We start from the raw sequence: 27,948 nt of genomic DNA on the forward strand, positions 1-27,948 counted from the left end.
TGATGCATTACACACCCTTTCTCCCTCCCCAGTGACTGATTTCTGGAGTGGAACAAGAATGCTCACACACACACGCACACACGCACGCTGTCTTTGCAAAACTTAGTGCAACCATTGCAGTGGTACCGTGTCGTAACCATTGCCTAATTAACAGTTGCCGACGGCTTCACAGAGTCACACCCAGCATGTTGCACAAAAACCTTGTAATTCAGTTTCAATCAGTGCGACCTGTCATTCACTCATTCAGGATCCAGCGATCAGCACAAACAGCAAACACACTGGCAGCCCTGCACCAGTCTGCATGTTAATCCTGTGCTTGCCTCTCAGGTTCTCTCGGGGGACTCTGGTTTCCTCCCACTGTCCAAAGACAGCTTATTGGGCTAACTGGTGATGGTAAACTGGCACGAGGTGTGAATAGAAGAGTGAAATTTTCTTTTCTTTCCCTCTGTGTCAGCCCGGTGTTAAAATGCTAATCGGTCATGGTGTACTCTGCCTCTTGCCCAGTGACAGCTGGGACAGGCTTCAGGCCATCGCCGTAACACTAAAGTGGTTCAGAAGATGAATGAATCAGTGATACAGCTGCTGACATTTGCAGTCATATCTAGCCCAGTGTTTCGACCATTTTGTAACAGCGGCTCACGAGCTTATCAAACGACACTGCTGTGGTTTAACTGTCAGCTGTGTGAATTTCAGGTGCACAGCACTTCCACAGCCCACGACAAACACATGCTGACCCTCAGAGACACCACCCTGGGAAAGCTTCACCTGTTTTCTGTGAGTTGTTTTTTTTGCCATTTCCAATCTGATCCTTTGGAAAATATGCAAGAAAATAGTTCCTGCTTGCTGAAGGTTGAAACGACACACTTGTTTTATCACGCGAGGCACAAATACACCATTGAGTACAACCAGGCTAAGAAGGAGGAGATGCTAGCAGCTGGTGATGTGCAACCCAAAAGTAAACAAATGACTCAACTGAGCATTGCTGGAGCACTCGTTAGTTGCACTATATATGACAGGAAGAACAAACGGTCAATGGATATTACTTCTGCCGCTGCACTGCTTTTAGCCTTTATTTGATGGGACAGTAGTGAGAAGACAGGAAAGCTGGGAGAAAGACCAGGGGCAAGGCACAGGAAGTGGCCTTGGGGCAGACTCAGATGTGGGCCTCTGTATTAGCCTGACAGCTTATTGGTTGACAGCTCAAAGCAGGCAGCTAAAGCAGCCTTACCCACAAGCAGCCCTTTAAACAGCCGGTTAAAAGCTCGACCCAATACACAGCTCAGGTAGAAGAAAAATGTCAGTTGTGTTATGCAATTTGCCGGCTCCGGTTATTTTAGTTTTTGTTAAAGTGTTAAATACACAGTTATGTAACTAAAGTTTTCAGTGGAAACACAACCTGGGCTACTTTTATGCTTCCATTTGACACATGCTGTGTCACTACTGCTGCTACTGTGTCATCAGTGACAGTAGCTCACCTCTGATATAAATGAAAATGTTCAGGTTACCTCTCCTGTGTCAATATTGATGACTTACTGATGGAGCAACAGACAGGCCGATGGAGTAGAAACAAATGAAAAGAAAATAGGCACACCTGAACCCCAGACAGGCCTGACAGAGACAGCAAAATACTGCTGCTATTTGTCTTCTTATTTCAAAAAGGTCTCTTTATTTCAATCATTTCAGTAGATAAACACAATGCTACGCGAGCTTTAAGTGACTTTGGTTTTTCCAGCGGGAGCAGAAGTTTAAATGTTCATGTTAATGATACGTATCCAAATATCAGAACTCCTGGAGATGGCTTCTCTGCAAAAACTGAGTCTAAAACTGTGACGCTTCATTTATTTTAACCAGATGAATATTTTGGATAATTAATTAGCTGACTGCTGTTGTACGTATATATGCACATCTATATACTCCTTGTCAAGTTTTACTTCATCACTTTGTATTTTGCTAGTAAAATAAACATGAAAGGAAAAAAAAAGTCAAATATTTTACAATTTAATGCAACATACTTGGATTAAACTGAATAAAAAACTGAACCTCGTATATGTTATAGTCCACAGTCCCGTGGGAATATTTGCATTTTTTGTATTACTGTGTATGTCTGCTCTGAGTTAGCTATGATACAAATCCAAAATTACAAACATGCATTTAACCAGACACTCATTCAGCTACACAGCCACACTCAGCTGACTTTATATCAGCTGAGTGTGGTCATTGTAACAAGACTCCATTGTCTCGCAGTGCACTGAACTGACATGAAATCTGCCAAATAGCTCTAACACACATGGAAAAAAAGCCACACAAACAAAAGCACCAAGAAAAAAGACACTTTCAAGTGTGTGTAACTGCACACAAACACACAATTCCCTATAACAAAAGACCTTTGTTTCTTATAAGAAGCCCTGATTAGCGCACACAGACCACACACACAGTCATAATGACCTGGCTTTATACAAATGATCCAGACCAAGATAGAGAGAAAATCTACATGCATATATCTCTCTCTCTCTCTCTCTCTATATATATATATATATATACACACACACACACACATATATACATACATATCTATCTATGTCTCTCTCTCTATATACATCTATCTATATATATATATATATATATATATATATATATATATATATATATATATATATATATATATATATATATATATATATATATATATATATATATATATATATATATATATATATATATATATATATATATATATATATATATATATATATATATATATATATATATATATATATATATATATATATATATATATATATATATATATATATATATATATATATATATACAGAGGCAGAAAACAGATATATATATATATAGTTTAAATAAGGTTTTTAACTGCTTTATAAAGACATATATCCACAGATCTATATATATATAGAGTCTATATATACATACGCTCTGTCACCTTTTGTTTTTAACACACACACATATATCAACCTGCTGCAGTGATAAGAAAGAAGAAGATCACTTAAGTATGTTGGAGAAGATGTGCAGGGGTGAAAGTAACAGTGGTCCCAGTGACTGAATCAAGATGCATGGGAGTGTTTGTGAGTGAAGCCCAGCAGCGTTCTGAACAACCTCCCAGGAGCATTACTTAAGCAAGTAAACAAGGAATCCCAAGAACAACATCGGAGATCTCTGTCCAGAAGAGCGCAGTCCTAGGGACAGCTGAGATACTGTGCAGGACCCTGAAGCTCCCAGGCCTCTGGTAGAGGACCCGAGCTTGAAGGATTAAGACGGACTAGAGGGGAATGTTTTTGCACGTGTGTGTGCGCATGACTTTAATATAATAAAAATGAAATGGAGGACGGGTAGGACAATAAACACAGAAAGATTTGCAGAATATTCAAAGAGCTTGTTGTGTTATCTGAGTAATAAAGCTGCTGCACAATTAGCTGCAGATAAAAACGACCAAATAAAAAAAAAAAGGGGAAAAACGTGTGACTATACCAAGATCTCTGTCTGCACGGGGCAACAAGAGGGATTTTATGAAGAGCTCTTTTATAAAGATCACTAGTTTTTGATGTCACCAGTTGATTTTATACCAATTAACTATTGGATGCTCACATAAACACCCCGCAGCAGACATCGAGTAGAAAAAGGCACCTTTTTGACTCATTTTATTTTGGAAGATTCTTCTCGCACAGATTTGGTTTCACAAGATGTTAGTCTGATTGGATCAAACAAACATGTTTGCCTTTGATATTTGAATAATGTTGTACTTCTGTCAGGGTAGTGTGTGGAGGCGAGGAAAGGAACACCAATGACAGAAACAGGCTGGATGAACAGACGTGAAAGTCTGATTGAACTAAAATCAGTAAAACAAATTTCACATAAATCACACAGGCTGAGTGAGGAGCCTTTCTGGGATGTTTGAAATAATTTGATATTTGAATAATGTTGTACAGAAGATAAACAATGAGGACGAGTGATTTCCAAGTGGAATTGATCCAAGTGGAATTGATCAACTTTTAAAGGTCTGATATTTAGGCATCAGTCTGTAAACTGGAAGAACACTGAGACTGACTTACAGCATGGAAATAAGAACAACTGAAGATTACTGTGAACAAGGTGAGTTCAAGGGAGGAGACAAAAAAAAGGAAGTGCTGAAGTTTCCTCACCTGGGATAAGAAGTAGGTGTCTCAGCGTGCATGCACAGATAACGTTTTGATAGCCGAGTTCAAATTTGACTATTTACAACATGCAAATCTGATTGAGACACTAAACAAAAAGGGCATCACATGCATGCACAGCTATGATGAGCCTGCTGTTAGATCATGACTCACTGAGGCAACCAATCAAATCATTCCAGTAAAGAGCACGCCCATGGCTACATTTGGCCAATGAAGGATGACTATCTAGCTGACGGACCGTTTCGGACGACCAGTTGTAGACGGCCTCTCCATGCGACACTGGAGTTGGTGCCAGCACGAGTTGCGCCTGCTCTCTGCAGTCCAGTTTCTCTGCTGGAGTCTGAGCGTCTCAGAAAAAGGCAGCTAATAATTATCAAGGAGAGCAGAGTCCAGGAGAGAAGTGCTCTTTGCTCTTTGTCCTTGACTCTCTTTGTCACTTCTTCTAGCTTGCTGAATAAGTGAGAACATGTTGTTTCACTTGCTGATCTCTCCTCTGTAGCTCAAAATGTCTTCATCTTCCTCCTCTTACCTTCCCAGTCTGATTCACACTCATCCTCCCTCCTCGTATATCGCTGCACCCTCTTCTCTCCTATCCTGTTTCCTTTCACACTCCCACAACACTTTTCTGTCCTTTGAGAAAGAAGAAATTGAATTCTCCTGCCTCATTGCTTCAGCGTGTTGTCCCTGGGACTCTCCTCCTCGCTCTTTGTGTTCTTTCCTCTTTCCTTTCTTGTATTACGTCTCCTACTTCATCCTTGTTTCCATCACTGTCACAGTTCCTATTTTCTCCTGGAATTTCAGTCTTTTCTATGCCTTGTTTGCAGACTGCACTTCTTTGCCCTGTTTCTATGCGCTGGGTATTTTTCTGTCTTCATTAAATTCTGCCTCCTTCCATCTATGGCGCTCCTTTGCCTCTCTGAGCAAAACACCACCATCTTTTTTTCCTCAGTTTTGCTCCCCTTCCCCCTTCTATTCTCCTCTTCTGAGGCTTAAACCTAATTATCTCGTGTTCTAGAGAGAGAAACCACACACACACGGTGGGAACAGCCTGTGGGAAGCAGTGCAGCCGCGAGGGACGGACGGCGTTTGTTCTCCCTTCGGCCAGTCGCCTCCGATCGTGTCAGCAAGACACAAGAGCACATATACACAGACTGAGAAGGCCAGAGATAAAGACGAGAGGGAAATACAGAAAAGGAGGCATTGTGTGTGTGACACACACACACACACACACACGGAGAATAAGTGATTGAACTGCTTTGATGCTAAAACACACTAATCAAAATAACTGGACAAAGATTTATGAATTAATACAAGTTTAGTTCACAGTTTTCTGCACGTCAGTTTAATTCAATACAAAATTCACAGGACTGATATTTCATGTTGAATGAACTACTTCAGAATAACCATTTTACTGCATAAATCTCCACAGAAAAACACCAAAAACCAACAATCACTGATGTTGGTTTGTTTGAGCACGTCGCTATCCCGAGCTTAACATTCCCACTGCTTTAAGCGTTTCTAAGCAGGGATGATGAAACGAGCGTCTCTGCCCTGTTTGGGTAAAAGTCAGTTACTCAACAACATCTTTATTAGGTGAGCAATGCAGGCCTCCTCTGTTACTCTGTGACTATAAACTGCATTTAACTCATGTGTTTAACATTCTGGGCTTACATGTGTTGTATACTGTCAATGATTGAAAGAGAAATTACACGGACATTTAATAAAGTGTCAAAAGATGTCACGAATGACTCCTTTATGATTTTTCTTTTTACAGACCAATTTGTGATTAGAATGTGTGATAAGCATGACAGCTCAGCTAAACTGGGGCTTTACGACTACACAAGGGCCAAAATACATGCTGGTAACACCTCTGCAGTCGCTTTGAGTCATTTCAAACATCTGTGTACCTGAGGGCCAAAAACATGGTTTACAAAAATAAAAAAAGGCTATGCATTGCAAAATGCATCAAGCGGCCGTGACATGCACCAAGTCCACGAGCACAGCGTGTCAGCTATAAAACAGCAGTGTTTGGATCTTGAACACTATGATTTGAAACTGCTGGAAATTCCACTTGTTTCAGCAACGATTTTGCTATTTTATCCTTTAACTGCTGCTAGGTCATTAGGCAAACCTTTAAAATATAAATCTTACATCTCCAGAAATAATTAATCCATTTCCTGGTACCCTTACACCCATCTCTGGAGTTTGCCCTTCCAGCCCCTAAAGCAAAGCCTTTCAGGGCAGAGTGCAGCCTACTCACAGCCACTCTGACAGGACAGAGGGCTGTACTTAATCACACCGCTGGCAACAACCTCTAATATCTTCCTCACTCTGCCTTCTTCCTCGCTCCTGTTTAATGATATGAAAATATCCCGACATTAAATTAGTTTTCTCACATGCTCACAAACAGTGAACGCTGCTGGAGAGGTCAGTTTGCCAGCTGGGCAGCGAGAGAACATTTGCACACGTCTAAACACACACAGGCCCCATAAACAGATGGTGTCTCCTCGTGCACGCACACACACACACACACACACACACACACACACACAGTGATATGCTGTTAACACATGACCAGGTCCCTCGAGTTGGCGGCCCAAACATTACACACGAGATAACATCGTGTACGTATTTATGCAAAAATGCACACAATCCAGTCATTCACATGATTCTGAAACCAGTTCCCCATCTCTGCACAGTCAAACATTTTCTTCCTCAGTTTGTCATCCTGCTTCCTCTTTACTGTCTCAGAAGTGCAGTCCTACAGTGGACCATGCTGTAGCTTCACACCATCAGAGCTTAGTCATCCACACACCGCTGTATGTAATCCACTATCGCTAACACGCACACGCCGACGAGCACCTGCGTTCCCCTCAGAGATGTTATCGCTGTGTTGTCATGAGCTACTGTCATTCAGTGATTGCATCATATCGGAAAGCAATAATCTGCATTTTAAAGGAGAACGGGCACAGACCTAAATGACTTCACCTGTGCATGGTGCACACTATTGTGTCTATGCTGTATTATACAAAGTGCTGCTATAATAGACTCCTAACATCCAATCATTGAGATCACACACACACAGCTGCGACACGGACACACTGCAGCTCAGTGGACACGCCGTTAAATCTAAACCTTAATCTAATCCACTCGTCTCTGTCCTCGCTGTGTGAAGAAAGCAGTCCCACTAACAGCAGCAGGTCACTCGGGCACGCCCCGATGTTGAAAGCACACAGCGAGGAGTTTCTGACAGTTCAGGAAACACTAGAGCATCTAAAAGGCTTCCCTCGCAGGGCGCTGACCGCCACTTTTGAAAAAAGTTTTAGATCGTTTATAAAGAAACACAAATGCTCGAATTGATTTTACAATTTATACAGTAGTCCATTTTTGGCACATTGAAAATGCCTCTGATGTGGTCACGCTGCATCACGCTGCTCAATACCCACAAATAGAACGACCCCTGATAAGAGCGTAGTGGATAAAACCAGGAATTTATAGCGTGTACTACGTCTAGTTTCAATGTGACATCCCTTCTTGCAGACTGTAACCAGACAGCAGACACATGGAGGTGGCAGGAATGATGTGAAGAACATTAACTGGCACCTTTTTTGTCAGGAAATTGTGTCGATTGATGAGCAGAAGTCAAAAACAGCCACGCTGTCTTATGTAATAAAGGATATAAAGTAACAACCTTGTCTGCACCGTCTAGATAAATCTATTAAACCAACAGACTCAGACGTAAATGGATTAACGCCAGTTTTAATAAGTGCACGATTTACATCAGTCCAATGCATACAACGACTCCAGTGAACCCACTGGGAGGACTGGTCCATTGCTGGAAGGACCATTAACAGCTGAGCAACAGGCTCATCTGGATCCACTGAATCGTGTCCGTCATGTGATGCATCACCATACATGCACAACCAAAGCCTATTATCGGCTAAAATACACCAGCAGAGAAGACTGATGGAAAACCATATGTCATAACAGGATTACAGATTCTAAAGATTAGGATTATTGCTGCAATACTGTAAACACAAAAACAGCATTAGTAGTATCATAAGGTAGTATGATAACGCACATCGTTGTGAGTCCACAGAAGAAAGAAATCTTTACTTTAAGCCACTGAACTCAGCACTAAATCTCAACAGGAGAAATCCAGATGTGCCACAGCTACACTGGACTCACATCTGGTAACTGTGTAATCCTTCACATGCGAAAGCACATCAAACAGGGTAAAACAATGTTTCAGTAAAAATATTACAGAACTAAAACGGCTACGTCACATTTTGGGTCAAAGATTGTCGCACTCAGTTTCTCGTTTCACAGTTTTCAGCTACTGGTCCATGATGCCCTATAACCCTCGTCCCAACCACTCCCACCAGGGGAAATATAAATAAATAAATAATTTGAGAGCCTGAAAAAAACATTACAGAATAAAATCAGAATAGTTACTTATTACTTTAGAGTCAGTTGCTAATGGATGAAGTGTTTAAACTCAATAAAATATCATGATTATATAATGATGGTAGTCATTCAACCACGGTAACAGGTAGCAGCATTTCCCTGGTGTATACACAAACTAATCCTCCTAAAATGTATTATTACAGGATTTAACAGTAAAAAAAACCCCCAAAACAACAGTTCAGTGCTTTTAAAATGGACAGTGAATCCATAACTTACCCAGTCACCGCAGTGGGTGAGAAAACCCACCGAATCTGTGTGAACACAACCGTAACCAATGATTCATCCTGCAACCGTCAAACTATACAGTCGTCCTTTTGCAGATGCACAAACTTGGAAACTCCAGGCCAACTATATGTTTTAAAAATTGTGTTTTTCATTTTTTTTAGTTGGTAAACATTAAATCTGGATCCATTTTTGCATCAGATAAAAATGTTACACTAGGCTGACAACTCTGAAAACTGCACATATAATTAGGAAGAGTACAGCACTGGTGTGTGTGTGGGGGGTAAAGCATAAGAAAAGGGACACACATGCACACTATAGGTGTATTAGACGTGGTTATGAAAGACTTACTTCATCTGTTTGACGATGGTGCTTTTCCCTGACTCTCCAGCCCCTGAGGGATAAGAGACAAGAAGACAATATAAACAGGGTGTGTGTGTGTGTGTGTGTGTGTGTGTGTGTTCGAGAGAAAGATGGAGATATAGTGTCAGAGAGGAGGGGTAGGAAGGAGAGAGAGAGGCAGGGAGGTATGTGAATGAGCACAGCAGCAGCGGGTGGAGATATAAGAGATGGACAAAGTGGCCGAAGCCTTTCTTCCTCAGCCTCTTCCATCCTCCATCTTGCAACAGAGTCAGAGAGATTAAACATTCGAGGTTAATTTCGCGCAAAGAATCAATGAATCGATCCCAAACCAATGAAGCAGAGCTGCCTGTGCGGGGCCCTCCACTGCTGCATGCTGCCATTTTTTCGCCTTGGCTTCCATCTGCAGCTAACATCTCTGGTGTAGATGCCATCTTTTATGGACACACTGACTGATTGTGCGTTAAAACATTTGGACCATCTGCCGTTATCGTATTCAAGCAGGTGGCTTCCAAATGATGCAATAGGAAGGAAGGGTTCCTTCAAATGCACAATAAAAAAAATCATAACGAATCTTTGTTCTTGTTGTTAAATACAGTTTGTGACAGACGTCGACAGTTTCTGTCTTTTCTTTCTTTATTTCCACCACGACCCTTCAATTGTGATCATTTCTTTCCACCACCAACCCACACCCACCCACACGCGCGCGCACACACGCACACACACCACACCTTTCCACCGCCCCAGCGTCTCATTTCTCAGCCCTGGCGCTACCAGCCGAAGAGAAGGGCATTAAAGCCAAGTCTCTTACCGAGCAGCAGCAGTTTAACATCTTTGGCCGCGGTGAGGCCGTCCTCCTTCAGGTTTTTCTCGATGGCTTTGCTCCGGTCCAGAGCCGCCCTCTCCTCTGCGCTCAGAGTACATCCCATGGTCAGAGAACACAGCTTGATAGAGTATCGGTACCGGGATCCACGGAAGAAAGCGCAATAATTAGACGAATGAATGAAACTTCAACCGCAAATCCTTTTTCTTTCCTTCGCTGGTTTATTGCCCCCCTTTTCTCTGCTCAGGCTTCGATCCCTCTACGATCCCTCTGTTTCTTTCTGGGCAGCCGGGTAGAAGCACCGTTAAAGCATTGAAATCAGGGATCCGCTCGGTTTGATCCACAGCGCAACACCGAGACGATAAAACCTCCGCAGCTGGTCGCTTCTCACGCGTGGTCTTGGAGCTGGTCCGTCCGTTGTCCGTGTCTTTCTATTCTCTTTTTTCCTCCGTTAGTAAATCACGATAACGGTTCCCTTCTTCTTCTTCTTCTTCTTCTTCTCCACTCGTCTATTCTGCGTTACTGGGCGGCGGTGCGCATTGCTCGGTTCTTCCGTTTGGCTCCTCCGGGGCGGGCGGCGGCGGGGACTCGCTCTGTAACACTACTGCCTCCCGGTAGCTCCGGTAGGGGCTCGGTGCTCCGTTAGTTCATTCGTTCAGTTGCAGGTTGCTGACGTCAGAGCTGTAAAAACAAATGTGGGAGAGCACATCCACGCTCCCAGTGGCGCGGCCTGGTGGCGCACTGGTATATAGTACCTTCATGGGCTTCAGAAACAGTTAAACCCAAAGAGACTCCAGGTTAAGTTAACGGTGAGGTTGATCAGTCTATAGGTCCGATTACTCGTAGAAAATCACATAAAATAAGGCTAAATGGATATCTCATACTCGATAGAGCACACAGATTTCATTTTCAGATGCATAAAGCTGCAAATGCATGAGATTTCTTTAATCCTGCAGCTGTTCTCTGAAGTTCTCTTCACTAATAATGTCCTGGCATCATTATATAAGACACTTGGACTGATCTGGAAGTATCTCTATGACTCTTCCCAAAGACAGCAGTGCGGTGGTTACATGCAGGGCTGGATCTAACCTTTCTGATACCCCAGGCAAACTCATGATTTGGTACCCCCAACCTCCTTACAGGCATATTCATTTTTACCACCACAAGTTTTTAAGAAAGTTGTCCCTTTTAGGTATGTAAATGGCCCTGAAGGAGATGCACAGGACAGATGGATTCCCTTTTTTGTAATTCAGAGGGCAAAAGTTTGTTGGACAATTTAAAGCAGGGGTGGCCAACTCCAGGCCTCGAGGGCTGGTGTCCTGCAGCATTTAGATCTCACCCTGGGTCAACACACCTGAATCAAATGCTTAGTTCATTACCAGGCCTCACGTTGAGGAGGTCATTTAGCCATTTAAATCAGCTGCGTTGGATCAAGGACACACCTAAAACCTGCAGGACACCGGCCCTCGAGGCCTGGAGTCCCCCACCCCTGATTTAAAGCATCATTTAAAAACAACAACAACAACATTTAGCTACGTGGAGCATGAATCAGCTACGGTAAACACAAACACGTATGTTCAGCATCTGGTAAACATCTGTGAGTGACCAAAGGTCATCAAACAAAAAAGACAATTAGCTTTTTTGTTTCTTTAGCAAAGAAAATGACTGGCCAGTGCGTTAGCAATGATCACGATTTCATCCTACAAACAAATATTTAATCCAAGATTAAATATTGAAGCTACAGTATTAGTTCATATATTTTGAATAGAATACAATACAGCCGTTTCAGTTGCAGTTCTAATATCACAAATGTATTCATGGACATAATATTGTTAAGGAAGAAATACTGAGGGAGGCAGCTGTTCCATTACATCTTTTTTATTGAGTTGCTGGCTTCATACAGTTGCACTGTTCATCTAACTCATCACACTGTTTGTGGAAATGGAGCCATTTTCCAGCTGATTGTGTGGCTGCTTTGGTAATAATGAGCATCATCAACAATATGACATGGAAAAACACTCATCACATACACACCTTGTACCAGATGACCCCTCTGTTTGAACAAGATCATCTATGATGCCTTGCTTTTCATTGACTTTGTGTATGAAGGCAATATTTCAGTCTTGATATTGTAGTCAATTGGGAAAAAATGACATTGGCTTTGAGAAAGAAAGAAACCCTCAGTGGTTACAGCCGTGACTAATGGTTGGATCTTGGCAACAGCGGGTGCTCTGGGGTTACATATGTGGCAAAAATAAAAAGCTTCTGGCCCAGCTTTCCTCAGCGTAAGTGTTTTGGTGTCTCCATTTGGATCTATTTATATCATTTTTTAAACTTCAGACAACATCATCCTTTGCTAATAATTTATCAACAATAGACTTTAGAGTCATAGTTTCCTGTTCACAAAATAGTGACTTGCAGAGTAATTTGACATAAACAAAGAGAAGATGAACACATTTTTTTTTTTGCCTGTCCCGTTTGGCTCTTTTGCCATCAGAATTATTGTCTAAAGGCGAAGAAAGATGCCCAACGGATTTACTTTACCAAATGGACCATCCCAGCCTCGCCGTATTGGTCTATTTGATTCACCTTTTATTGTTTATTTTATTTTTTTTTATTTTCACTTGCTAGATACGGGACAGACTTGACTTGAAAGAAAGGGAGAAAGAAAGAGGGGAAAACAGCGGAGAAGAGGGACGGGGAAAAGGGCAAAAACAAAACCAACAGAATAAGCAGGCAAAAATACATATATCGATCACCTGGATCACCTGTTGAGAAAGAAAAAAGAAAACAACATCAAGATCATAAACAAGATCACAATGATATATGTGAATATGACAGTAAATACTAAATATTAAACATTATTGTGCAGCACGTGAGATCGACAGCGCACAGTGTGCTTTGAGGTAGGAGCCAAAAAGGGTGTAGTTTGTGTGTGTGAGCACCTGTGTGTACACCTGTGAGCATGGACGCGCTTTGTTTTAAAAAGGTTCCTTCATGTAATGATCTGCTAGAGGGGTGTGGGGGCCACTGCCCCGACCTCCAGGGCATGAAGCAGGTATGGAGGAGATCCAGGCTCCAGACATCCAGAGGCCCCCAGAACACAAGAGACCAAGGAAGACCAACAGAGGGGCAGCCACGCCACTATCCCAGAAAGAGCTGAGGAGAGTCCCAGATGAGGGGTCACTCAGCAGCCGCGGAGCAGAAGCCAGGGGGGGTTGCAGTGACGTGCCCGTGAGCTCCGCCGGCAGCCAGCTGTGCCTGAGTGACCGAGCCCCAGGCCGAGAGGCCGAGGGCACCCCACCCCCGAAGTGGCCCGAGCGAGCCCCAGGCTCCATGCCCCGACAAGCAGCCACCAGGAGTGAGCCGGTGGGTACCTGGACGCCCATCCCCGGACACAAAGAACCACCAAGGCACCGATGTCTGAGGGCGCCCTGCCACTGGCAGGGGAAGTGGTGGGGGAGATAGGCCTCCAAACCTTGGAGGGCCTGAGATGTCCCCAGAGAGGTGGCGTCTGATACCCAACCTGACATATAGACACAGACAAACAGGCACACACAGATACAAACATCCATTCCCACCCTCATGCTCTCATAAGCAATTACTCAGCACTCAACCAACGTGGAGACAGACATAAAGAGACACTGTACACACAACCACACTCCCCTAAGCGTACTCTAAGCCCGGGTCTGGGTACCCTTGCCCTGGAGGGGAAACTGCACCCAGACCCAGGTAGTGTTACCCTCTTCCTGCAGTGGGGAGAAGCAGACCGCCCCGACTCCGCAGCAGCAGGGAGGCCCCACATTCCAGACCCCAGTCAGACGGCCAACTCCTTTTCCCAGACCCCCTGCCCCAACAGACAACAGAGAACAGGAGTGTGAGAAGACTCCAAACCTCCCTCCACCCGCTCATATGTAGTGTTGATGCATGTGTGTTCTAAGGTGCATTTAAAACCCAGGAGGGCATGGAGCTACCTGCCAGAGAGCAGCAGGTAAGCGCATAGCCCCTCCTGCTAGCCCTCAATGTCTACGTGTATTTAAAATTGAGAGGTGGGCAACGGCCCCAGGGGTGAGGTGTACACCCTGATGGTCTTTGGAGTCTGTGTAGCGTGCCCACCCCCAAGGTCCTATATGTATGTGTTAATGATAGTGTGAGTAATGTGAATGTCTAAGGTGTGGGATAAAATTGAGGCACAGGCAGCCAGAAGGGGACAGAGGGGGGATGCCCTGCACCCTGGTGACACACCTTACCCCAAGGCCCTGCATGTGTGGGTGATTGTGGTGGAGCGGGAAGAGGGAGGCAGCTGGAGATGGGGAGGGAAGGAGGGGCAAGTGACCCCTCCTGGGGCCAGCTCCCCCGCTGACCCCAGTAGGCACCCCATACTCTGCAAGCCAGGAAAAGCCCATTCGGAGGGGCCCAGTTCAGCAGCGGGTGCCCCACAGAGGGGGACAGCCCACCCTACACCACAACGGAGAAAAACACCCAGGTCATCCACTCATCTTCCAGACTGGTGAAGACAATAGGACCCAGGGAGATCTTCCTCCACCTCTGGCTGTCCTCCTGTAGTTAAAGTTACTGAAGAGAGGAGACCTCCTGCAAGATGTATCCAATCCCCCACCAGTTGAAGAGAGCCCCACTCGATGCACTGGTGGCACCCAGCGCCAGGGCCAGGTGTCCATACTCCCACCTGCCCACAACCCCGGCAAAACACCAGCCATCCCAAGGTGGGAGGCCTGTCCAGGGCCCCATAAAACAAGATGGAGCAACCCCAGATCCTCACACCGCCCCGGACCCACCAGGGGCAGCCAGCTACCAGGTCAGTAACCCACGTCCCCACAGACCCCCACTAGGTGCTGCACGCAGCCACAAGGAAAGTCACCTAAGAGCCAACAGAGCCCTTAATGGCCATGAGGCTGGGTTGAGCCCCCAATGAAATCTAATAGGGAACCCCTCGACGCCACAAGCCTAAGATTACTGTTACGTTTTTACAGTAGGCGAGTATTGTTATAATGGCTAAAATCAGGGCACCAAAAACCAAAACACTGGGTCTATACCCAGGGACCCTAGTGACATTATCTAAAGGGCTGGCCCAGACAGCCCAAACCCACACCAAAACAATATCAACCCAACCAGGGTGGGCGGCGGGGTTGATAAGACGGAGGGACCAAAACAAACTAAACACTTCTGAGCCAGAAACAAAACCAAAAAGCGCAAACACTGGAGCCCAGAAAGCAACAGAACAAAAACAGGCTCACGTGAGCAGTTGCCAGGAAAAACAGTTCCCACAAAGTTCAGGGGGCCGGCTTGGGTGGTGGGTATGACACTCTACACAGCAACGGATCAAAAACACAGGTTCTTTGTTGGATGGTGGAGGTTAGGAGAGAGGGGCCAGGTGGCTGTCATCTGGTAGTTAAATACTGGAGGTGATTAGCCAATTATCCAATCCAAGGACAGGAAGAGACTCCACCCAAACTCTGAGCACGCCCAGGTGTCCATCTTAAGAGGTCTAAGAAAACTGATAAATCCGCCATCCTCTGGTGGGAGGAGTGATAAAACAAAACATGACAACATTGGATCAAACATTCTGTACACCAATCACAACAGTGAAGGTGGGTTTAAAGTATGACCCCCACCCCACTAGGTGATGGAGCTGATCAAAAGGACCAGAGCAATTAATCTGATGTGGTGGCAGAGGCTGTATCAAGACTAATGTAATCTAAAATAATTTCTATATTGATTAGAATTAAGCAATTAGTCTTTTATTTTTCCAGTTCATGAGGACTGTATTTAATTTTTGGCTATGCATAGGGCAGTGAAAACCATATGGGCTATATTCTTTTCGGAGTGACATTATCTAAGCTGCCCAACAAACACACTGAAGGGAGGCTGGAATGTTACTTTCAGACACTTTGATAAGTTGATGCATATTGAAGCATTCAAAACTTCTGAACTGTTTGGACAGAATAAAGAGCGTAGATGTAATTGTCCGATGAATTGGTTTGGCAGTGTGAGCAGTTGTTGGTGAGCGTAAAAGCCCATCTTGAACATCCGATGACCTGCAAGAGTGTACTCTATGTAGTATTTTGTATTGAATTAATTGAAGACTGGGATTTCTAATTGATGAAAGGTTTTAAGCAAATCTGAGACCAGAAGTTTTGGTCCCTAAGTTAACTGATAAATCCGCTCCCATTTTGCCAAAGTGATATTGATTCATCTGTTTTAGAAAGTTAATTTTTTCCTTTACCACTCCAATCTGGAAAGTTTATCATATTATTGTTTTGTAATATGCCATGGTTGTTCCAGATCCCTGTGTGTTGCCATGGGATTAATGAAGACTCTGTCCTGTCCAGAAACTCCCACCATGCTGTCAGAGACAGCTGCTGGATTGGCGCTTTTGAAGCATTCGACCCTGTTGGATGTTTGAGCTGATAAATGGTAGATCTGAAATGGATTATTGCAAAGTGCTTGTTCTACATCTAGCCAAGGTTCATCTAAGAGGGTATGTTTTAGCCATCCTGAGATAAACTGAAGCCTGTTGGCTAAGAAGTAGTGCTGAAAGTTAGGTAGTTCTAATCCTCCTTTATCCTTGGTCTTTTGTAGTGTTTTTAAGCTGATACATGGGGGTTTATTTTCTAAAAAGGAATTTGGACAGATATGAATCTAGAGATCTGAACCAATCCATGAGTGGTTTAGTTGGGATTTCATTGAGAATAAATCAATTTACTTTTTTAAAAGTGGGATACCATCATTTTTAGATATGCAAGCTTGGGCAAACCTTAATATCTAGTGATATGGGTATACATTTCCAAATATATCTATATCACTCGGCTGGCCTGGGACTGGTTTCCCCGGAAAAGCTGGATATGGTGGGGAGATTTAGTTAGATCTGCAAGCTTGGGAGAAACATTCGGATAAATATTTTAGGATGGAGCGATTGCAGTGGTGTAGAAGAGGAATTATGGAAGGAGCAATTAATCGGAAGGACTGTAGATTTTGACCAGTTAATTGAGTAATCTGATATTCTTGCAAAAGAGTTTATCAGTTCAATCACCCCAGAGATATTGGTTTGTGAAGTTTTGGAGAAAAAGTAGCACATCATCCGCATAAAGGCTGATTTTATGTTCCACATTCTTGCATTTTATGCCCTTAATTACTGAATTCTGTCTAATTGCTGCTGCTAGTGGTTCGATAAAATTGCAAACAGTGAAGGGAGAGTGGGCATCCCTGCCTGGTGCCCCTCAGGAGACAGAAGCTGGAGGATGTTTGGTCATTTGTTCTGACACAAGCTGTTGGGGAATTATATAATATTTTTAACCAGTTGATGAAAGAGGTTCCAAAACCAAATTTGTGTAAAGTTACAAATAGAAATTTCCAGTTAACTCTGTCAAATGCTTTTTCTGCATCTAAAGAAAATATTATGGTTTCAATGTTTTTACTGCATGAGTAGTCTATTAAATTAAGTAATCTACGTGTATTTGTTGATGAGTGCCTACCTTTTATGAAAGCAGTTTGGTCAGGATGAATTAACCTCCTAAGACCCGAACTCTTCCATGGCATGCATTTTTAATTTCTCTTTGATATTTGGGCTGATTGGAACCTGATGAATGTAAAAACAAAGAATTACCAGATTTTTTTTTACCTAATTTTTGGTTCTAAGAAAAATGAGAGCCACATATGAGGATATTCATTTAAAATTTTGATAGAACAGTAGCAGTATAATGTTCTCGTAAGTGGATATCAGGCCCTTTTAGAGCAAAGTTAAGTATTTTGGTCTAAATAACCCAAAATGTGATGTCCACATATGTGGACGCCAAGTCCTAGGAGATTAAGAGGGGGGTTATTTTCTCTAGTCTCTTTGAGAGAGCTTTGCAGATTATTTTAAGGTCTACATTTATAAGGGATATTGGACGATAGCTTGAGGGATATACAGGGTCTTTGCCTGGTTTTAGCAGGAGATTAATGTTTGCAGAATTCATATTTGGTGGTAGTCTGCTATTTTCTTTGATTTCCAACAACGTTCTGTAAAAAACTGGTGCTAGAATCGTCCAGAATTCTTTGTAGAATTCTGCAGGAAAGCCGTCTGGACCTGGAGCCTTATTATTGGGCATACTTATCAGGGCTTCCTGGAGTTCACCTGGCGTCAGTGGCGAATCCAGTGCCATTGCTTGAGTGTCTAATAATTTTGGGAGAGTTATGTTGTCTAAAACTGATCAATTTCTTTTTAGATGGGTTTATTTGTGGTGAATACAACGTTTTATAGAAAGCCCTGAAAATGTTGTTTATTTGTTTCGGTCATATATTGTGTTCCCAGATGAATCTTGAACAGCACATATAGTTGTTTTTATTTATTTATTTTTAGCTGGTTAACTAGAAATTGACCAGATTTATTACCATGTTCATAATTTTGTAAGCGTAGTCTTTGTACTAAGAATTTTGTTTTTTTTTATCAATTATCTCATTTAATTCTAGTTTTGTTTTGCGTATTTTGTTCAGTGTTTCCTGATCTTGGTGTGGACGTAGGCTTCTTCTAGGGATTTGATGGTTTTTTCTAATTCCTGAATATTTTTGTTTTCTTTTTTCTTTTTATGTGATGAGAAAGAAATTATTTTACCTCTCATCACAGCTTTCCCTGCTTCCCATAAAACAGAAGCTGATGTTCCGGGAGTGTCATTAAAGTCTAAATATAGAGTCCATTCTTTTTAAAGTATTTAATAAACTCTTCATCTTTGAGCAGTGATGTATTAAATCTCCAGTTTTACTTGGGGTAGTATTATTCTTGTGCATTAGTGTTAAAGATACAGGAGCATGATCGCTGACAGCTATAGGATGAATCTCAGTGTCTGAAATGTCACTCAGCAGTGAGCTGCTGACCAAAAAATAATCCAGACGAGAGTAGGAGTGATGAACATGTGAGAAGAAAGAATATTCCTTACTGTTGGGGTGGAGGGGCGCCATGCATCGCAAAGACCAAAGTCGCTCATATACTGTTTGATTATATTTGTGGACTGCCAATTACGCTGAGTTCCTGCTGTATTGAGCCTATCCATTTCTTCATTTAGTCCAAGGTTGAGGTCGCCTCCAAGAACAAGTGTGCCATCTAAGTGTTCAGAGAGTGCACTGAAAAAACTGTGAAAGAATGAGGATCATCAACATTTGGACCATATACACTTACAATACATAGCTTTTTATCAAGTATAGATAGTTTAATGATTAAGAATCTGCCCTCTGGATCTATAACTGTATCGAGTACTGTGAAATTAATATTTCACAGGGGGTCATCCATTTTCCCAAGGAGTCACTTGACAAACTGGGACTGTTGTGGAGATCCAGACTGATAAGAAGAACTCAATTCTGCTTGAATAAATTAACAACAACAACAATAATAATAACATAGAGGCTATAATAACAATATTTTGATATAATTATTATATAATCATTTTTTCTCCTTATTCAATGTTATTTACACAGCGCCAAATCACAACAACAGTCGCCTCAAGGTGCTTTATACTGTAAGGTAGACCCTACAACAATACATACAGAGAAAAACCCAACAATCATATGACCCCCTATGAGCAAGCACTTTGGCGATAGCGGGAAGGAAAACTCCTTTTAATAGGAAGAAACCTCCGGCAGAACCAGGCTACAGGGAGCTGAGGGCCATCTGCTGAGACCAGTTGTTTTAAGAGAAGGAAGACAGGATAAAGACATACTGTGGAAGAGAGACAGAGGTTAATAACAGCCTGTATGATTGGATGCAGAGAGGTCTGTTAACACATAGTGAGTGAAGAAGAAACACCCAGTGCATCATGGGAAATGTGGCGATGCTCTGAGATGGTCGGCAGCCTGTCTATTGCAGCATAACTAAGGGAGGATTCAGGGTCACCTGGTCCAGCCCTAACTATATGCTTTAGCAAAAGGAAAGTTTGAAGCCTAATCTTGAAAGTAGAGATAGTGTCTGTCTCCCGAATCCAAACTGGAAGCTGGTTCCACAGAAGAGGGGCCTGAAAACTGAAGGCTCTGCCTCCCATTCTACTTTTAAATACTCTAGGAACAACAAGTAGGCCTGCAGTGTGAGAGTGAAGTGGTCCTACTGGTAAGAGCAGAAGTGATACTTATGCAATGAAAACGTAAAACTGACATCATAAAAAATATCCACATTAAATCACTATTTAATCAAATTGTGCATGTTTATGCAAAATTTCAAAGCATTTTGATTTTAAACAAAGTACTGTTGCATTTTGCTTGTAGTTTAATTACTTCATCTGCAGTCAGTCACTCTGTTTTGGACTTGAACAACTGCATGAAAGTAATGTTTGCCTTTCCACCTTAATGTCTGAGGTTCAAAGGCAAATAACAGTCACATCAACGGCAAATTCAAGATGTGCTTACCATTCTGCAGCTGAGAGCTCTGGGATGTCCTTTTGTCTCACAAACCTCTCAGATTTCTGCTCTGAGGTCCTATATTCCTGTTACCAGCTGAGCTGAGCCTGACATTTGTGCGATAGCTTGTGTCCCCATCTTCAGCCTCACATTCCTCCAGAGGCACAACAAACTCATTCAGTGTTCTTGTCCTGATGGAGTTAAATATTTTAGTTACAAGCTCTCAAAGCCTTGGGTCAGTACGGTGCAAGTTCCTAGTTCATTTTAGTCACTTTGTCTTGCAAATCTGACCATTTTCCCCTCAGACCTGGTCAGCCCCTGTTTCTAACACCTGTCAGTACAGCCTATCTGATCGTGCACTTACATCTGTGAACAAATCACTTCCTGTTGTAGTTTTTTTTCACTCAATGCATTGTTGCCAGGTCCTCTATAATCTCAAACTCTTTCATTATCCCGTGTACGAAGATGAGTAACCGGGCTGTGGGCAGACACACTCTGTAAAAAAGTGAAAAATATCCAGTTTGTTTTCAACTGAAGCTCCAAGTTTCCCTCACTGTCCCAACCTCAGATACTCAGATGGAAATGGAAACATGACATTAATGAACGTGTTCATTCAATATATTCAGACTTTCATTGTAATATAGATGACAAATTACTAAACAGCATTCGATAATTTGCGATGTTAGAAAAGTATTGTTGCATCTTTAATAATCCTTCTCCCTTTTTCTCTTTTCCTTGTCACATGTGGTCAACATGAGTCACGAGCAGAGATGCAGTCAGTAACGCGTTACTTGAACAACGCGTTACTGTAATCTTTTACAATTTTTTCAAGTAACCAGTAATGTCTGAGGATTACTATTGCAAAAACAGTAATTAGATCAACCGTTACTTTCAAGGAACGCTGCGTTACTGCATTACTAAAACAACATAATTGATTTTTTGGGAGAACGTCCATGACAGTCTCGTAAGTGATTGCGACGTTCAAAGTGACAACAGCTGTCTGCAGATCATAATATAGGCTCGAGCTGCGGACAGAGTGTAGCATGCAGCGTTAAAAGCGTGGAAGTACTTCACCTTACAGTTTGATCCCAGAAAAAGTGACAAAAACATTCAGTGTCCGTTGTCCTGATGGAGAAAACTTTTTTTACAGCTTAAAAACCCTAAACTTCCAAGCAAGGTCAGAGTGTACTACGAAGTAATGTGAAATTCACAGAGTCACTTTGATTCTTGCAAACTGACCGCTTCCCGGCACACCTGCACCAGGGTAAACCTCCTGTTTCTACCCCAGTCCTGTGCTTTACAGGTGAAAATAGAGCAACAGGACCGCTAGTCTTTGATTTTATTTATTTTTGTAGTTTTTTACTTGCATCTATTTGAAAGAGTCCTGTATAACACAAAAATATTTTCATTTTATGTCTGGAATGTGCAGAAAATAGGTTTAAATGTTAAAACTAATTTCTTCCAGTAAAAAGTGAAATATCCAGTTTGAATGTTGCATATAATTTAATTTTTGCTTGATGCATAAAGTCAAAAGATTAAAACTAATAAAACAAGTTTTAAAAGAGACTTTTCCATTTGATTACATTTTGTATGATGAATTATGCAGAAAAAGTAGAATTGGGGTTGAAAGATCTATCGCTTTATCACCTATTCAGGTTGTAAATCGTGTTTTTAAAAAGTAACTAAATAACTCAAGTAACGGCATAATCGATTACTTTTGAAAATAAGTAATCAGTAAAGTAACGGGATTATTTTTGGGGAAGTAACTCAGTAATTAGTAACTGATTACTTTTTTCAAGTAACTTGACCAACACTGGTCACGAGTACATGAGGTACTCTCACACAGGCACACGCTGTAAATAGTGATGTGATGCAAGTCTTTGTAAGAACTGTTGCATCAGATGTGGGGTGGGATCCACTTACTGAGGACACAAAAACTTGGGAAACTAAAAATGTATTTTGCAACTCACTAAATAAGACTTTTTTGCTGACAGCAATCACTTTTTCCAGTTTCATGCTCTGTTCAGCCACCATTTATCAAGAGATACTGAACATGAGTGCATACACTTATATACAATTAACAAGTATATGATACAACATGTATCAGCTGCTGGTGAGGAGGAGGATTTTTAAAACTGTAAAAACCTTTTAGCTTTACCTTCATCGAGTCCATCGAAATGAAGCTGGCAACATAATTCAATCTTTTTAACCATCCTAGAAGGGAAAAGTTGCTTCTGACTGTTTAAAAAGAAGAACCCATGCTGGTTTAAAATCACAATTTGCAGAGTAAATGTTACCGCTGTGCAACACAACAACACAAACATAGGTTTAGTGTAATTATCAGAAATAATAAACCGTGTCCCCACCAAAATAAGCAAAGCGCTCCGAGTTATTTCTATTTAAAAGAGCATAAATGTTTATACAACTCCTACATAATCTTGTCTAAGAAAGAGCACAGAGGCTGGGGCCCGATGCAGCCTGTGAAAAGCAGAGTGTGGGCAGAGGGCTAACCGGAGGTGTCAGGACATCATCTACAGTGTTCAGTCTGCAACGTTAAAAACAACACAGTTAAAGATGGAAAGAGAAAAAAGATAAATGGATTGATAAAAAAGAGGAATATTGGGGTGCAGTGCAGGTCCTAATACTACCATGACTACATCATATGTGATCAGCACAAAACTGAGGTGGGATGAGGGAAGCGTTAGTCTTCATCAATCAAAACGGAGAGAGAATCAGAAGGTCAGCCGTGAGCCCCTAGTTTAAAAACCTGCTGAGGTAACCGTACACGTTGGCGATGTTTTTCAGTCGCTAGCTTGGATCTCTGACCTCACTGAAAGGTCAATGAAAGGACATAAGTCACGACAGCAACAACAATCATAAATAAATATGAAATGCAAAATGTGACTTATCTCAATTTCCTTCTTTAGATGCTTCAAACAGGAAATGGGTGCAAAAGTCTGAAATGATCTGGAATTTTCTCCAAGCCACAAAAGGTCAAAAATATACATTCAAGCTCAAATGTTTACACCCCCAAATATCTCTTTGTTACTACTGTAGTTATCAGGGGAGACTCAGTGGAAGTCTTACTAAACGTTTGTACTTGAACCTGGAAAAAATCATTACACAAAAAGGTTCCTGATTGTCGGAGGTCCTGTGATGTGGTTTAACAAATAAAGACACAATCAGCATAAAGCTAATCCACTGCAATATATAAAATGAATGTGTGTGTGTGTGTGTGTGTGTGTGTGTGTGTGTGTGTTATATAATGTTCCTACAAAAATAAATGCTCTTAAAAAGTAATCTTCATAGCTCATGTGATAACTAATGTAAGGATTATCATTGTATTTTGGGGTTTTACACAGTGTTTGTACATTTTAATTCCACATTTACATGATTAAAATGAGATCACTGAGATCTGCTCTCTGTTGCAGAGAAAGTGTCACAGAGATGCAAAACACTGCATAATACTGCCGACACTTTATTCACTTACAGTTATTTATTCACTTATTCAGTCACTTTAATTTTAAAACTGTGTATATACTGTATATTTTGAGTTGTTGTTTTGTTTTTTTTATCTCATTCTTATTGCCTGTTTATGCCCTGTCCTTATTTCTAACGTCATGCTGCTCTGTTGTATCTTAATTGCCCCTTGTCAGGATTTGTGTCGTGGATGAGAGGAGGAGGACCCAAACGCTGGACTCACGGTGTTTTGTTGTAGGTAGGATGGATGAACAGAACGTGAACTGAAACAACTGACTGGGTGACTGAACTAACTAACTGACTGGACCAGCCAACCAGCTGGTCCAGTCCAGTCTGGACCAGCTGGTTGGCTGATTGACTGAACTGAACATACATGCAGAAAGACGACATCAACATCAACATCAATGACACGACAAAGAACTGGTGAAACTGAGGAACTTAAATACACAGGTTGAATGATGACAATGATTGGAAACAGGTGAGTACAGGGCTGAACATAGTCTGACTAATGACACAAGCTGACACGGGAAAAAACAGGAAGTGAGAACGTAAATGTGGCAAACTAAACTGAACATGAACAAACTGAAATCACTGGGTCAACGACCCAGGAACCCTGACACCCCTTGGGGATAAATAAAGTCTCTCTGATTCTGATTCACTTGGAAAATATATATTTTAAAATACGTGTAAAGAAAGATCAACCATCAGTTACCTAACTGAGGTTCCTTGAAGTTGTTTGTTGTGGCTGCATGAAACTGGCTGCAAAGAAGGTACTGCACAAAAAGCCTTCTAGTGGTCGTTTTCATCTTTGTCTCCAAATACAAGTTGAAAAAGTGTGATGGAACCAGGAAATAGAGACGCTTCACCTTCAAAAGAAAGGCTGTGCTTCTGTGCCTTAGCCAACATGTCTCAAAATGTGCAGCCTTTACTTTGAAGGCAGTTCTGGTTTGTGTCACTCTTCATTGCCGACCAGCTTCTAGACAAATTTGTCACTTACGTTTAAGCATCTTTCTGCTAGCTGCTTGGGTTACTGACTGTGTGACTGGGTTACTTAATCCTACACCATTATGTAGTTAGTGGTCACATGCATTAATGTAATCACATTGTGTTTTTCAGTTACACAATAATGTCACATGTGCTAAATGCTGTAATTGCATCACAGTTACAGTTATAGCATTGCTAACGTTACAAAGCCTCTTCATTTATCTGCACTCAGTGGATAGAAAGAAAAAAATCAAACATCAAAATCACGCCTTCTTCGTCCTGCAGCTTGCGTTACAATCTGCTGCTTCCTGTATGTGTGCTGGGAAGAGGAAAATGTTACAGCGATCTGAAGCTTTTGAGGAATGGAGACATGGGCATTCCTTTTATTTTGATTGCACAAAAGGAAAAGAGTGCAATGGTGACATGCAAACTGCATCCAGGACAGAAGCAACTGCATTACACTGCTAACACAGCTTTGGCTCTCAGTCTGCATCTGTACAGACAGCACGGCAATACAAAGCTAGCCAAAAGCCCAGAGTGACGATAAAACTGAATGCATGCCAACTCCATCCCAGCAACCAGACCTTGATCTTGAACTGGTAACAAAAGCAGTGATGAGCAGTCAGGTTTGTGTTGAAGCCTCCATTTCCGCTGGTGCAGGTTTCTATAGTGGAATCACAGAGTCGACTGTTATAGTTATGTTATAGTTTTTGCTTTGTGTTTACACATAACAACTAAAAGACAGAGCATATGTGTGTCCTCATTAGGATAAGGATTTGTGTTGGTGTGTGCAACTGTAGCCTCAGATTTATATGCTACTGTTTCACGTCATTATACGGAATAACATGAAAATAATGTAACAAGTATTGTAACCAGTTGCTTTCTCAGGCAAGTAACTTCTGGCAATTCATTACTATAAGAAACGTACTGCATTCATTTAAAGTACTTTTAAGATAAGTAATTGTCATGGCTTGGGTGTTTGGGCATTTTCGAATCTGTTTCTTTAACCTCTGATGACAGGTTTTGTTTTCTCCTCCCTCCAGGGCGGAGCCGGTCCCTGCTCTGGTCCAGAAAGACCTGCTCGTCATCAAGCTGCAATCAAGCACAGTTACATAAGGAGCAGCCAGATTGTCTGCCATTCACAAATCATAATGTGGCCTCCAAATGTTGGAGTCATCACCTACCTGCCTGCCCTCCTGGACACCTTCTCCTCTGGATTTGGTAACAGAATTGGTTGGATTTTCTCAAAGTTTACTCCGTCTCGGCTCACGAGTGAACAATCATGCTTTCCAAGCATTCATATTACAAACAGTATTAATGGACCTGTCGTCCCCGGCTGTCCCTTCCCCTGACCGCAGATTTCTGTTTTGACTCTGAAGTTGGTTTTTGTCAAACTCACCTGTTTCAATAAAGTTTTTGAATTGCATCAAGGCCCATTCAGCTTCCTGACAGTAATAACAAATGTGTAATATGGATTTCTTTTGGTTTTTGTAAGGACCCCAACACTGCTAACTTTACTGCAAAACCTCAATGATGATGTCTTTATTTATTTATTTACTTTATCTTAATGAGCTGCCACGAAAACTGTTACCAGCCTGTAATCATGTTTACTTCCCCTGTAAAATGTACAGTTTTAACACCGGAGTGGAAACTGGCTTGTTTTCTAGGTCAGGATAGTGACATGTCCACACTTAGTTTTATTTTGGTTTGTTTGACTCTTCTGTGCAAGTATTAGCACATTGCCAGAATTAACTAAATGATCTCATTCTCGTTACCATTATCACTGTGGCATTGCATGAATGTCACGTCGACTTTATTTTGACTTCTAATGCATTCAATTTTAAATAAAATGTAGAAAAAAATATATCAAACAGGGGCACAAACATCAAGTGTTACATTGTATCATGTCAACAATAAAGCAGTACCAGTGGTAAAGAAACAGTAACTGTAATGTTGCAGTAACATTGTTATGAATGACACGACACCATCGAGTCAAAGCAGGACGTACGTATAAACACACTGATGTTACCATTTAACTCAGCATAGTGCCACAAAGACAATAGGAAGACTTGTAGCTTTTTTGGTGGGGGTGGGGGGAAATAATACAACTAAAAAAATATCAGTTATTTCTCTTTGTATGAGAAGACATGGCATTTCTGTTTTGATGTTAAGAAACTAAAAAACGAACTATATTACTGTATTCTCACCATCCTGCTTTGAAAATGCAATAGAGCAAAGCTTCAGAGCCCTGACTGAATTGGGGGCACTGCACTGTGTGGGCCCTTAAAAACACAACACGCCTACTCTTGCTTCCTAAATGAAACCTGGGCAGTTCTGAAAGTTGTGATGTAGTCGCAAACATTTCTTTAAATATAGCCAGGCATGTCGTTTATAGATTTTTTTGCATACCACAGAAGCACAAGTCCAGTATCGTTGTCGTGCTCATCGGCAGATTCGAAATACCAGAATCTCGTTATGATGTGCATTATGTTCTTGTTAATACGCTGCAGTTGATCCTTTCGTGTGTGTCCTATCAAATCTGTGGGTTTGGAAACGATTCCTTGCTTTGTCTATGCCACAGCTGCTTGTCTATACAAATACCTCAGTGTAACAAATGAGTGAGACAGCAGTGATGTACTGCAGGTCTCTGTGAGGGAAAAAGCTCCAAAAACTTCACATTTAATAGGCCGAGTGGTTGGAATGACCACATCCTACGTTCTGCTGGGAAATGTTGCTCTGGGGATTTCTTTCACTCTCATTTCCTCATGTTACCTCTAACCTTGTTTTCACTTGTCACCAAATAATTTTGTATGGAGACAATATGAAATGCTGTCTTTGACCAAATAAAGTTAATGTACTTGATAACATCTGTATTACTATCGAGGACTCATGGGAGTCATTTCTTTTTTTATTTAGAGTGAATAAATACACAGCATGTTTGTTTTTTTTTTTACAAGGGAAGTTTACTGTGTAATGATAGTGTAGTAAAGACTACAAGGAAAAGTAAAAGGAACGCATTTTGAATAAAAGAGTATGCCTCAGGCATTTACACAA

At 41.7% G+C, this 27,948-nt stretch overlaps 1 protein-coding gene across 2 annotated transcripts in view; it reads right to left on the bottom strand.

The window, feature by feature from the left end:
- Nucleotides 1-11,059, bottom strand: part of gnao1a (guanine nucleotide binding protein (G protein), alpha activating activity polypeptide O, a) — a 92,270-nt gene extending 81,211 nt beyond the window's left edge. For both annotated transcript variants that reach the window (XM_031738929.2, XM_031738930.2), the window contains exons 1-2: nt 10,039-11,059; nt 9,219-9,261 (exon numbers count right to left, since the gene is read on the bottom strand). In XM_031738929.2, the coding sequence (XP_031594789.2) occupies nt 9,219-9,261; nt 10,039-10,156 (161 nt within the window). In that variant the 5' untranslated portion in view covers nt 10,157-11,059. The remainder of the gene's footprint in view (nt 1-9,218; nt 9,262-10,038) is intronic.
- Nucleotides 11,060-27,948: the final 16,889 nt, after the last annotated feature.

Source organism: Oreochromis aureus, linkage group 7 (genome assembly GCF_013358895.1).
Source record: "Oreochromis aureus strain Israel breed Guangdong linkage group 7, ZZ_aureus, whole genome shotgun sequence".
Classification (NCBI taxonomy): Eukaryota; Metazoa; Chordata; class Actinopteri; order Cichliformes; family Cichlidae; genus Oreochromis; species Oreochromis aureus.